Raw genomic sequence first — 13,459 nt, forward strand, 5'->3', positions numbered from 1 at the left:
AGGACACATAGCAGAATCAAAATAATGTTTTTGTAGCATGTAAGGAAGGGCACCTGCATCTCGGGATTTTTTCCTCTGCCTGTTAATGCCAATATCCTTCAAACAAAACCCGCGGAATGCAGTCAGCAATTTTCTCTGCAGTGATACAGACAGAAACTCTTAAGTCCTTGTCTTCAACCCTCAAACTTCAGTTTTATTGGAGGAGGAGATACTTGTTGACATGAAAACACTATCCACCTACCTGGTCTAGACTTTTTATAAAAACTTTTTTGTTTAGGATGGCTACAACAATAGAGAAGAAATATGCTGAAAGAGGAAGCCATTTCACTTCTGGAAACCATTCACATTGATAGAGACCCCTTATCACTGTTGTCATATTACTGCATTCACTCGTTATGCCAAAAGACATAAATATAAGTCATTCAGAAGCAATTCTTCAGGTGGGGGACAAGCCTCGCCTCGGCTCTAGACTGACAAATATAACTCAAACCAAAACTAAAATCTGGACAAATTTAGTGAAACAACTACATGTGCAGCAAATACTAGAAATACAGTATTTCAATGATTGAAATCAATCTGACAGTAAACAAAGACAACTAGCATCACATGAATAATATTTTGATTATTATTATTGTTGGTGTTGTTACTATTGTTATTATCATCATCTCCTCTGCAGTAAGGATACTACCCTTATTACTAACAACAATGATATCAAGCTCATAGTTCTTTTTATGAATTATTTTTAATTCTCTGACTACCAGATTTGAAAAAAGTCTTAGGCACCCAGAATGAAAAACTATCAAAATAAAAAAAATAAGGCAGTCATACCCATTCTGATACCCCGGGAATCTAGTATGTAGAAACAATATTAAAACTGATGTGACAAACCAGTTTTAAAGGAGTTTGAGACAAAATACTACCTAAAGCTCCACTTTGCAAAGCTTCTTGTAAGTAGTTTCATATTATTAATCTCAATAACATGCACCACAAGAATTCCACCAAATGAGATTACCCAGATTCAGCTCCCATAGAACAGGCACTCTGTGGCTTTTGGCCTGTGTTTGACATTGCCTCATTAACCCAGTTTCATACTCTTTGGTGAAGCAATTCACTCTCAACAATCACTCCAACCAGTCCCTAAAGCTTTTGCTCAAGTGTTCTGGACACTGTGTTAAATAACAATATTAGAACACACCTCTGAGGGAGAAACGGCTTAGTGAATGTTTCCATTCAACCCTTTTGATACCAGTCTGTGGTTGCTGCAGCTCTGTATCCAGAGTATTCACTTTAAACTCCATTTTGGTTTCCTGTCCTCCTAGAAAACTGGCTACTTCAACATTCATTACACAGATTTTCTGTCAAGATACATCACTCTCTTCCATTGAACTAGGTTATGTCATTCTCCCCCACAAAGCTTCCAGGATTTAGTAGTTAGGACTCTCTAGGTTGGGCTGCATACATTCCAGAGGCCCATGCATTCAGACTTTGACAAACAGATTCTTTTAGAAACCTCTACTGGGAGAAAATACTACAAAATGCCACCTGCTATCTCATGGTAATGTTTATAGCCTGCAATCACACATGAAGATCCCATGTATTCTAAAAAGAATGAAAAAACAATGTTTATGTCCTGACACACTATCTCAAATCTTGTAACTGTAAGACAATGAGCATTTCTGGTAATTCAACTGCACAGGTTTCAGAACAAGTGTCAGAGACCACCTGTTGAAGCATACTTCAGTATCAATATGCATCACTAAAATTATGCATTGAGCATAGCACTGATATCTTAATCAATTAAGCAGATTTTGTGTACAGCATTACTTTCATACCATTAATACACTGTTTACAAAACAATACATATAAATAGTATTTTACTTCCATCTGTCCCAGGCTAAAACACAAAATTGCCTTAAGAAAGATCTGTTCAGTCCTCCCTACTGAGGTCACTCTCATGAAACAGTGATTACTTGAAGTATATAATAAGAACTGGCTTTCTCTTTAGGATGGGTAAAGAATTTTAATTTTTCCCCACCATCAGGACCTCTGTCACATGATCTTCCTGGAAATGGATTGTGGGCTTCATTTTTTACTTTACATTTTGTCCCATCATTTGTTACTGAAAAAAAGAAAGCCTGCACTTTAATGTGACACTCCATTCTAAAAGAGCCCCAGGTCTGTACCTGGTCACTGTGATTCCCTATTTGTGAAGTGAACTCAAACACTGGATATATTATACCTCCTAAAACAGCAGCTGGTGTTAGAGACAACAGCTTGATATATGAAGAACCCGGAACAAAGAGATTTGCCTCCTGATCCTCGTCGTCTTCATTCATGTCTATCTCTTCCAGTGAGTCAACTTCTGGTCGTGCCTGGAAGATTTAAAAAAAATTAAATGTCAGCACAAAAATCCCAAGTCCTCACTGCTATTCATGATTGCGAGTGTCAAAAATACCAACTAAATATGAAAAATTCTCCATTTCATTGTTTTCACTCCATTTCATAAATTTGAAGCTTAATGAATAAAAGCTTTTCTTCTACCTGACTGAAAGGCAAAACTGGTTGCTAAAAATCACAGGGTGTGTAAACACATATCTTTTATCTTTTTCAAAATTAATCTTGACACTTACAGCTGAAATAATATTCAAAACCTTTAGTTTCACCCTGATTCTTCTTCAGGTTAACAATATTTTATATTGGCACTTTAAATACAAATAAAACATTTCTGTTAGACACTACTTTTACATAATTTTTTTGAACTTGAAAAACTGCAATATATTTGCATTTCTTTCAATTAAAACATATTTACTCACTTTCTGTAAAGTATTGCACAAGCAATATGACTGTAAAGTAACTGCGCTTGTAATATAGAACTATGTACTACTATGAAATATTTAGTCTTGCAGCAGAGTTTATCTATTTCCCTTATTGTATCCTGTGATCTTCTATGTGAAACACATTTTTCATTTTTAAGGTTTATGCTGAACTCTTCTCACTGATTTATATAAAGTATGTTTTCTAAAGTTGCATATTCCAGCCTTTTAATAACAACCAGTTACAACACACAAATGGAGCCTATCATATAATAAAGCAGTAAATAAAACCTTTACTACAAAGCCATAGGATTCACTATTCCATGAAGTACTAATGGACTACTGAGTACTGCCTAGTCTCTCATATAATGTAAAAAAAGAGTCACACAGATTACCTTATGCTCATCTCCTTGTATTCTTGCATTCTGTTAGGTTACTGAGTCACCTAATCAGAAGTTTCAGAGTTTAACTGCACTCTACACACTTAAAAAACCTTTTAGTAAGTACCTCAAGTCTTTTCTGACTGCCTTTATGACAAACAAGTAAGATGCTATGCTGTAAAAGTTCACAACAAAAATGGGAAAACTTTTCAGCTTAGTTCCAAAAATTGCACTTACTTTTCAAACTGACTTGCCTGTCTTGTGAACAAAAGCCCTATTCATGAGTGTGACTGCAGTGGATGAAACAGCAATCACAAAAGCTGTTTAGTGCCAAGACTCAAATGCAAGCACTAACAGAAGAGCATAAAATGCAAATCAGCTGCCCCAAAAAAAGCCACTAGTTTAATAACAAAGAAAAACTACCTTCTGACTGCTTAGCCTTACGTTTCATCTGTGCCTTTCCCTGCTTATAAGACTTAGCTATTCCAATCATACATGACATCATCTGATGTTACCAGCAGGAGCTTGTATTTCTTCAGGAAGCTCTCCTGAATTTCTGTCAGAGAAGGCACAAGGACTGTGGCACAAGGATATAATCTATGTCAGATGGAGGTATCAGATGTGCTTACTATCAAACATGGTTACCTGTCCAGGAAGATGAAGAATTGTATGTTCTCCAGAGTCAAATGATGAGAGTGATTTATAGGCTGAAATGGCTACAAGGGCATCCTAGAAAATTAATAGGAAGAGAAAGAAAATCACAAACACAGCATATAGTATTGCTACCTACTAGAAATGCCACATGCAAAAAGCTTATCAAATAAACACTGAATGCTGAAAAAGAGTTCAACAGTATTTTCCTGAGGCGCACTCTCAATTGCTTACTTTTTATATACACAATGCAAAGCAGCAAGACCAATTATCTGGGTTTGATAACAATCATTCTGAGCATTCTACTTCAGGTAGAAATACCCAAGCTAGGAGAATAATGTTGATAGCATATTGATGTTTTAGCTGTTGCTAAGTGCTTACTCTAAATCAAAGACTTTCTAGCTTCCTATGCCAATGTGGAGGTGCACAAGATGCTCAGAGGGAGCAAGGTCAAGGCAGATGACCTGAACTGACCAAAGAGATATTGCATATCATAAAACTTTATGCCTAGTATATAAACTCAGGGAAGTTGGCCAGAGAGTACCCATCACTGCTCAGAGATAGACTGGGCATACCTCAGTAGGTGGTGAGCAATTGTATTGTGCAACACTTGTTTGTAATTGAGTTTTATTCCTCTTTATCTATTTTTATATCCCCTTTTTTATATCCCCTTTCTTTATATCCCCTTTCTATTATTATTGTTACTGTTATTTTGTTGTTGCTGTTATTACAGCTACTTTATTTCACTTATGAACCTGTCCTTGTCTCAGTCCCTGGGGTTTACCTTTTTCCAATTCCTGTACCCATCCCACCACAAGGAAGGGGAGTGAACTAGTGGCTGCATGGTACTTAGCTGTCATCTGGGATTAACCATGGGGCTGAAAAATTCACTAAAATAGGCTGACAAAAGGTTTAGTCTTAAACTAAAATACACTACTTCCACCAGCACCATGGTGATGATAGTCCCAACATTTCCACTGCATTATAATACTCCACAAGTGAATTGAGTTAGCTGGCATAGCAGCACCTTTGTCAAGAATGCTTCACCATGTTGAGGCTGAAATTTTGCAGAGGAAGTCAAACAAGTTTCACAGAATATGCTGAGTTGGAAGGCACCCACAAGGATCATTGCATCCAACTCCTGGCCCTGCACAGGACATCCCCAAGAGTCACACCTTGTGCCCGAGAGCATTATCCAAACACTTCTTGAATTGTGTCAGGCTTGGTGCAATGATCACTTTCCTGGGGAGCTGTTCCAGTGCACAACCACCCTTTGGGGGAAGAACCTTTTTCTAATATTCATCCTACACCTCCCTTGACACAGCTTCAGGACATTCCCTCAGGTCCTGTCACTGGCCACCTAAGAGCAGAGATTAGTGTCTGCCCCTCCTCTTCCCCTTACGAGGAAGATGCAGACTACAATGAGGTCTGCCCTCAGTCACCTCCAGGCTGAACAGACCAAGTGAGCTCAGCCATTCCTCATACGACTTCCCTTCAAGGCCTTTTGCCATCTTTGTGGCCATTCTTTGGATGCTCTCTAAAAATTTAATGTCTTTCTTATATTGTGGTGCCCAAAATTGTTCCCATCACTTGAGGTGAGGACATAGTAGTGCAGAGTTTGTTTGTAATTCTCCTTGGAAATGGCAGAAGTTAGAACCTTCAGTTACCACCTTTTACGTGTAGTACATTGCTTCAGAAAAAGTGTTAAGCAATAGGAACAAAACGCTATTAGAAAATTAGATTACTGACACTGTCTTGACAGAAAAGTATAAAACTTAGTATCTTCTTGCTGACATCAGAAATGAATGTTTTCAATTATATCACTTACCTCGTTCTGTGTATTGTTCCAAAGGAAGCTGATAACTTGAGCTTTGAATTTCTACAAAAACAAAGAAAATATGCTTTTTTTTTACCAAATAAGTAGTTGAAATAGAGGCAGTTATGTGAAACAACTTACTGCCACATCAACATAGATTGAGCTAGGGAAGTGGAAGGCATGCAGCTCTAACTCCAGACATATTCACATCTCTACACATTCTGTGAGAAGGAAACCATGGATTAACCTCCCACTGGAATTTCCTATCTATTTCCCAGGATTCACTAATGCAAGTGAAAACCGAAATTGTACGAAACATTAATTTGACTAATCTGAACTGTGCAGTGGGTGCAATTTTATCAAGATCAAGCAGGCTTATGTAAAAGTTACATACAAAGATATACTAAAAGAAAGACTCTTCTTAGTCTATAAGTACTTACTTCAAATTCATTTGTGTTCACTGTTAATGAGGGAACCAGGGAAAACAATTCATTCAGTGCTTTTAAAATGAGTGGTCTTGTATCACAACTCAGCTTTGGAGACAGAGCATTCCACGTAGAACGGATGCAAACAACCTGCAAGCAAAGAGGGAGGCATCATAACTAACAGCTATCCCAACTTCCCTTAAATAACTTTTCTTTCCAGTCCTTGTTCTTGCTCTTCCTTCTTGAGAACAGGAATATATGGTTCATAAAAAGTAAAAAAGCAAGCATGTTAAAAATTCACTTGTAGATCAACTGACATTACAGTAATACTGCACAGTAATTCACCAGTAGTGAAGGAAAGCAACTAGCTGTACGAATAAATAACACACTGTAAGCAATATATGTATCTTCATACCACATTACTGCTCTACTTAACTTGGTCAAATTAGGTAAAAAGCAAGCTGTCTCTGGGACAATAGGATGAAAGCAGAGGAAGCCACTGAGGAATATATTTTTGCTGGGAGGCCCCCAAAACCAAATGCCTTTAATCTTTAAAAACAATAAAAGCAAAAAAAACCCTGCAGAACAAATGCAAAACACAAAAGTTTATAATCTAGAAACTGTTGGAAACTGTCCAACTATAAACTAAATAACTAATACCCAATACTAAGGCATTTATGCTGTACCAGAGCACAACATGATACATAATTGGTCTTCTGGGATACATAATTTCCTTCCTGGAAACAACACACATCTCACCAAGCTTCTTTTCACCTTCAAAGATCTGCATGACAGCTCAACAAGCAGTCAGTACAACGTTTTGCATTTCCAGGCACTGAAAAAGTCTGTAAGATGCTCCAGTCGGTGGTACAGTTCTAGCTGAAGTAATAAAAAGCAGTACTGTAAGTTGTTCCTTTCTCCTTGTGAGATGTTTCCAGTTGCCCATGCTTTCTCTTGATAATAAGCAGTGTATTTTTCTGAAAACTCAAGTAATTTTCATGGAGCATTTCATCAAACCTTAATGTTGCTACCTGTGGAGAACTTAACATTACAGAATTTTGCCACCATACCTAAAATAATTGTGTCTGTAATTTATCTGTTATTACTACTTGTCTTTCAGATTTCAGGCTCCACTGCAACAAAAAGAGTACAAAACAAGAAAAAATGCAACCAAATAAATAACAAAAAACCCCAACAAATAGAACCAAAAACCCCAAGAAACTATAATTCTGTTCACCCTCCCCCACCCACCCCACAGAACCACAACACAAAAAAACCCCAAACCCAAAACGATGTATGCTTAGAACCAAAGTCTAGACAAAAATTTTAAAATAGCAATGGCAAAGCAAAGTATAATCTTCAGCCTTCTAAAGTGAAAAATTGCAAATCAAGACTTAAAAGTCTTGATTTGCAATTGCCATGAAAATGCCATGAAAATGTCTTTCAGGCATAAAAAATTACAACAAAGCAACAGAGAACAAAGACATTGAGAAATACAAATTGATCTATGTAACGAAATCAAATAAAAGGCATGTTTATGAAGATATTCCACAAAGGCATTGAGAAAGGTAGTTTTAGTAATATTCTGCACTGAAAAAACAGAATATTTTGTATCTCTGAATGCAGGTAATTGCCAAATTAAGCAGTCACTACAGTGATTGCAAAACACATTTCAGGGTGCAGTTAAAAAAACCAAAGACACATTTTGAGTTGAACCCATTTCAGGAACAGCAAACCCATGAAAGTGTTTCTATGGTAACAACCACTGATGGCTAGAAAGACCTCATCTGGTAACATTCCAAGGGAAAATGATACCTCTCTTTCCATTCTTTCAAAACAGACTGTTTGTAAGAATAAGAAAAAAGATCTTCCAGTGTTCGGAAAAACAGACATATCTATTAACACTGGAAATTCCTCATCAGCTATCTAGAAATGTTAAATTTGTAATGAGTTAGTTGTCTGGCAAACACAACATGTATTAATATATAGGGAAAATAAGTTGTGCATTTGGGGGTTTGTTACTGTAATTTAGGAAGACTAACAAATCATTAGCTAGCGAAGCATGTTTACTTTCATTTTTTCCCATAGTAACACACACATTCTCCAACTTCACATAAGAGGTGAAGAAAGGCCTTAAACAATAGCCAGCACCCTAACAGAATTTTCAGATCTATCTTAAGTCTGTACAGATGGTATTTTCTAGACTTGCAACTTAACAGCTGTCCTACAGAAAACTCCTACCAAATGACATACTGTAAACTGATGGAACAGGGGGATAGGAACAGTGGGAAACCGGTACTTTACCCACCATAAAAACCCACAGTAAAAATAGAAAGGTTATAAAAGCAGTAATAACCTTTACATGGTGTCTTCCTGAAGGAAAGTGCAACTGTGATAAGCACCTTGTGATGAAATTTACCTCCTAGTCATGAATCCCCAAGGAAAAGCCTTGTGATTCCATGGACACTTTCAGCTCCACAAACCTGCCCTCTGAAAATGCAAAATACTCTAGAAAACTAGCAAGATAAGAGAATTTTACAACATTGGTATGCCAATTACTGTCTGAAAAAAAAAGGATGGGTGCTATGCAGAAAACCTGTGTTTAGAGATCTAGACATGCTAGTGTCATACTTTGGTAAAACTTATTAAGTCTGTTTTCATTTTTTGTTGCATGGGGGGTTTTTCATTCTGGTTTGTTCAAATTAACATATCATTGTCATCTGGAGACATTAACAATCACACAGTACTTTTGGTACAATATATTTTGGTTTAGGTTTATGTTTTCTTGTATTTTAAATATTGATTTTAGAATAGCAAGCTTGCCACCCCACAAAACACTGACTGCTGGATGGGAAAAAAACTAAAAGCTAAATTTACAGATGCTGAGGTGAGACAAAGCACATCTGCTTCAGGTAACCTACAGTCCTAAAAGGTGAGAAATTTTAGGAGAAAAATCAAGAACAACAACATTTCAATGGAAAGGGAATTTAAACACTATGCTTAGAAATTTTATTCTTAAATGTTTCTTGGCTTGCATACTGTACTTGATACATGAAATTGATTAGATGCCAAGATAGCTTGAAATGAAGAACACTAGCTTCTGTTGAAATCACTGGGGGAAAATAAAATTACATGCTGAAAAAGAGGAAATGTGATTTGGCAAGAACTGTGTGGTTTTTTTTCATTTTTGATGTGCAAGTCACTGTGCATTATTCAGTAATGACCTTATCTTACACCTACCAAAAAAAAAAAAAGGCGGTGGAAGCAGCTAGCCCTTCTTGCAAGTCCTACAAAATCTAAGCTTATACTCTTAACACTGTTCATACAGGATGCACTTTGAATGAAGTCATTATCTTTATACAAAACAATTACTGCAGTCAGCAGAATGGAAAACTATTTTTACACAAGAGTCAACCAAAAAAGAAATCAATGTTATAGCACATTTTGTTATCATATTACTTTAACAAAGGAGCCTTTCCAAGACTCTCAGAACTCATCCCTGACAAAGCCACGTGGTGTATAGGGTTCCATCATCAACCGAGTCAACACTATACATATGAAAACAAAATGTATTATTCTGGTTCAGAAGCTGACTGAAAGTTTGGTGCTCCCTAAAATCCTACATCTAAGCAGCTGCATGTGGAAAAGCTCGGAGACTATATCCCTTTCCCTTAAGTCAGCAGCAGAGACAGAAAACCCCAAAACAAAACCAATGTCTATGATTATGTCTTTTATGCACTGCAAACTACAGTCTAAACAATAAATAACAGACAGATTAAATTACTTAACCCAAATGGTGACCCAGCTTGCCAAATCACAAGAGAATTCCCTGTTAAAGTTTCAGAATAATTAGGTGGTAGATTAGGTCTCCCAGAACACTACACTGTAGCTGGAGAAATAAAGCGAGTACAATTTGGACAGGAAAAACTAGTAACATTCACGAAGTCTATCCATCCCTCCTTCCTTTCTTCCATCTTGAATAGTCTTAGCCTTCCAGTCCTCAACAGTGGTACAGTATACATCTGTTCTCAAATGAGGTTATTATAGTAGGATGTAGGAAATGTAGCTTATTATAGCAGGAAATTTATCATATATCTAACTCCTACCTTTTTGCAAGTATAAATATAATCCAGCCTGGGAAAACACTGATTCAATACCAAAGCCAGCATTCAAAGAATCTATATGATCTTAAGAAGAACCAAACTGCACACCAAATGCAAACAAAAAATTACCCAAAATAAATTGTTTCTTAGCAATCATTGTATGACTATTTTTAATGATATTGAATACCAACATCTATGGATGATTCACTATATTGTTCTTGAACTGCTCAGTGATTTCAGATAATGTGGCAATAGCTGGTGTTACTGCAGTGAACGCTGCAGTGGAAGTGTCGAAGTGGATAAACATAAAATTGCTGTTTGGCAGAGAATGGGTAATCAAATATTCCTTCAGGATATAATTAGTTCACTACTCTGATGGCCTGTATAGTACAGTTTGTCAGTAGCAGACTCACAGCATGTTTGTGCCTGCATCACAACACTGGATATCACTGTCTGGGATGTGGAAACAAAGAGCCTTGTCTCCTAGCTTAGAGATATCATAGCATCACTATTTGGGTTCAAAGGGACCTCATGATATTTCCAGCCCAGCCTCCTGCTCAAAGCAGGGTTACAATAAGATCAGATCCAGTTGCTTAGCGTTGTATCCAAAAAGAATGGGAAATTCTTCAGGGAAGGACACGACACAATCTCTCTGGGCAGCTTGCCCCAAAGCTTACTTGCCCTCTTCATCAGTAAGCAATGGACACATTATGGTAACCCTCCCAGCTTCTAAGTGATTTCACTAGCTATCTGGTACACTCTATAAACAAGACACAGCAGAGCAGGCCAGTAAGAAGATATAAAAATTACATTATTTAAGTGCCTTTCAGCCAATCAAAATGATGTACCAAACATAATTTTTCCTTCACAGTTTTCCTTTTCAAATCTCAAGGAAAAATGCAAGGAATGATGTCTTTGCAATAAACCGGCAAAGCTGATTTAAAATTTCAGCTCATGCACTGAAGGGCTGATCTGCTGTGGTAGGAGATCACAGTACAATTTCCCAGGAACTATTAACTTATGTTGGAAGAGAAGAATTAAATTTGTCAGAAGAAAAAGAAATTCTACAGCAACTCAATGTACTCTTAAAAAAGAGCCAACTGGGAAAAAAGTTCACGAACCATAAGCAAAACTCGAAACACAAGGACAAGCCAATTTAATCTTACCTCAGCCTCACAAAGCGCTCGTAGACCCTGTAATACTATGGCAGCGGGTGAAGCTTGATCAGGTTTTGTGCATTCATTTAACACCTGGGAAATTGCAGCCAACATGTCTGCTCCATGCTGGTATGGTCTAAAGGAAAAAAAAAAAGAAAATAAAAGGCAATATTCACACATAAGCACAAGCTATGATTTATACACAAAAAATTATTAATTGCTGGTTTTATTTAAGTGACAAGTAAAACTGCCTAGAAGTGGGAGTTCACACATACATTAAAAAAAACATACAAGGAAGATATGACAGAGTGCTCTAAAGGCTGAGTGACATGGGGAATTAAATCAGCAGCCACCAAGTTCCAAAAAAAAGATCACTGAGTGGTTAAGTTGTAGAAGGTTTTGTCTAAGCATGTTGTGTTCACTAAAAGATCACATCATTCAGGAAGGGACAGAGAGTAAAAGTTCAAATGCACTATTTTATAATTCTTTGTTGAAGTCTCCTGCAAGTAGTTCCTACTGTGTATTGGTGGAGATTTTGGCACCAAATGTTTTCTGTCCTTTTTACATGAGAGAGTTATGTTGTCCCTTTTCTTCTTTTTTTTTTCCTGCTGCAATGCCACTTGTCTTTCTCTCACTGGCTGTACGGGCTGCTTTAGCTCTCCAGTCTTTTAATTATCCATTCAGTTTTATTGGGTTGTGGGTGGCAAGGTGGTCAACAGTTCCTCATACTATCTCTGTAAGAGATTCTGGTAAATAGTGTCTGGTAGGTGATTTATATGCACGGTAAATTGTGACTTATCTATTTGTTCACACTTTCTTCAAAATAATTTCTAAATGCATGAAGAATGTGCATGCACCTGAATTCCAGCTATTCTACTTAACTGGCAAAAATTCTACAGGTGCATAGAGATTTCTCTCCTGCTTTTCACTTTAAAAAAACTTATTGAAAAATACTGTCTGGCAAAATGGAAGAAGGTTGAAGAGGTAAAAGAAAATATTATTTTCTTTAGGAATTTGTTTTTAGTTGATAGTCAAAAGTTATCTGAACCTTCTCAGCTGTTAGTAGCTGACCTTCAAGAAAGAAAGTGAAAACCGGAACCCAAGATAGGTGACAAACAGAAAAGATGATAGGGTGCACGTAAAACCAGGTAGTAAATACTAATGCACTTAAAAATACTCTTTACAGGAACTCTAAATTATTATCAAGTACTGATATTTATGGATTATTACAGCTAGAAAGGTTCAATGTATTATCCAGTTATACCTGTACAACAGTGGTATTATACCTGAATAAAGAACCAAAAATGTACACATGACAAAATATGGTTTTCAGAAAAAAAAAATTTCTATCCTTCTTTGAATAGATCAAATGAGAGATATTAGTTCTTTTTTCTATTTTTCATCCCTCCTTTTTTCTAATCTGTAAGTGTTATGCCTGAAGTTTCTGCCCTGGACCAGTGTATGATGCATCTTTAGTTCCATGATGAAGACAATTTAATTTTAACAGCATTTGTATGTGTGTTCTATTGGTCATAATAGAAAATCCAAAACTTAGTAACTGCTCAGATTAGCAATGGCTGAGTCAGTGTTTCAACTAGAGAAATATTACTCACAATTAATGTAACAGAATAAGTAAAAGTAATGTTGCAGATTTTCTGAAAACAACTCTTTTCCCTTACAAAGATATAAGATAGGTAACACTTGCACTTACCTCAGCCTACATATATCTCTTATACAAGCAGCTTTAGCAATCAGCTTTTCCCATTGAGCATCTTTGTCAATAGACACAGAGGGCATATCAGACATTGCCAAGAACTTCTGCAGTTCTGGATAAATGCGATCCTAGAAAAGATTTAATTTCAAATGATCATCACACCTTCAAAAGCGTGACCAGATTTTCAGTTGGTAGCACTTCTACACTTCGACTTTTATTACTGCATACCATATTTTGCTTTTTTTCATTATTTGCCTCTAATACCACATTGAGATCAAACTGGCTTTTGCAGATGAGGTCTCTATTGCAACTTCAAAAAAGTCAGAAGCAAATTACTGTGCTGATTTTGTTTGGGATAGAGTTAATTCTTTTAACAATGGCTGGAATGGGGCTGTGTTTT

General features: G+C 36.7%; 1 protein-coding gene across 1 annotated transcript in view; it reads right to left on the reverse strand.

Annotated features, from left to right (window-relative positions):
• FOCAD (focadhesin) overlaps positions 1-13,459 on the reverse strand; it is an 88,990-nt gene that overhangs the window by 34,489 nt on the left and 41,042 nt on the right. Inside the window, exons 15-20 of the mRNA XM_039729800.1 lie at positions 13,057-13,187; positions 11,355-11,481; positions 6,101-6,235; positions 5,673-5,723; positions 3,839-3,922; positions 2,240-2,372 (exon numbers count right to left, since the gene is read on the reverse strand). Coding sequence (XP_039585734.1) covers positions 2,240-2,372; positions 3,839-3,922; positions 5,673-5,723; positions 6,101-6,235; positions 11,355-11,481; positions 13,057-13,187 — 661 coding nt within the window. The remainder of the gene's footprint in view (positions 1-2,239; positions 2,373-3,838; positions 3,923-5,672; positions 5,724-6,100; positions 6,236-11,354; positions 11,482-13,056; positions 13,188-13,459) is intronic.

Source organism: Passer montanus, unplaced genomic scaffold (genome assembly GCF_014805655.1).
Source record: "Passer montanus isolate IOZ18808 unplaced genomic scaffold, ASM1480565v1 scaffold7, whole genome shotgun sequence".
Taxonomy (NCBI): Eukaryota; Metazoa; Chordata; class Aves; order Passeriformes; family Passeridae; genus Passer; species Passer montanus.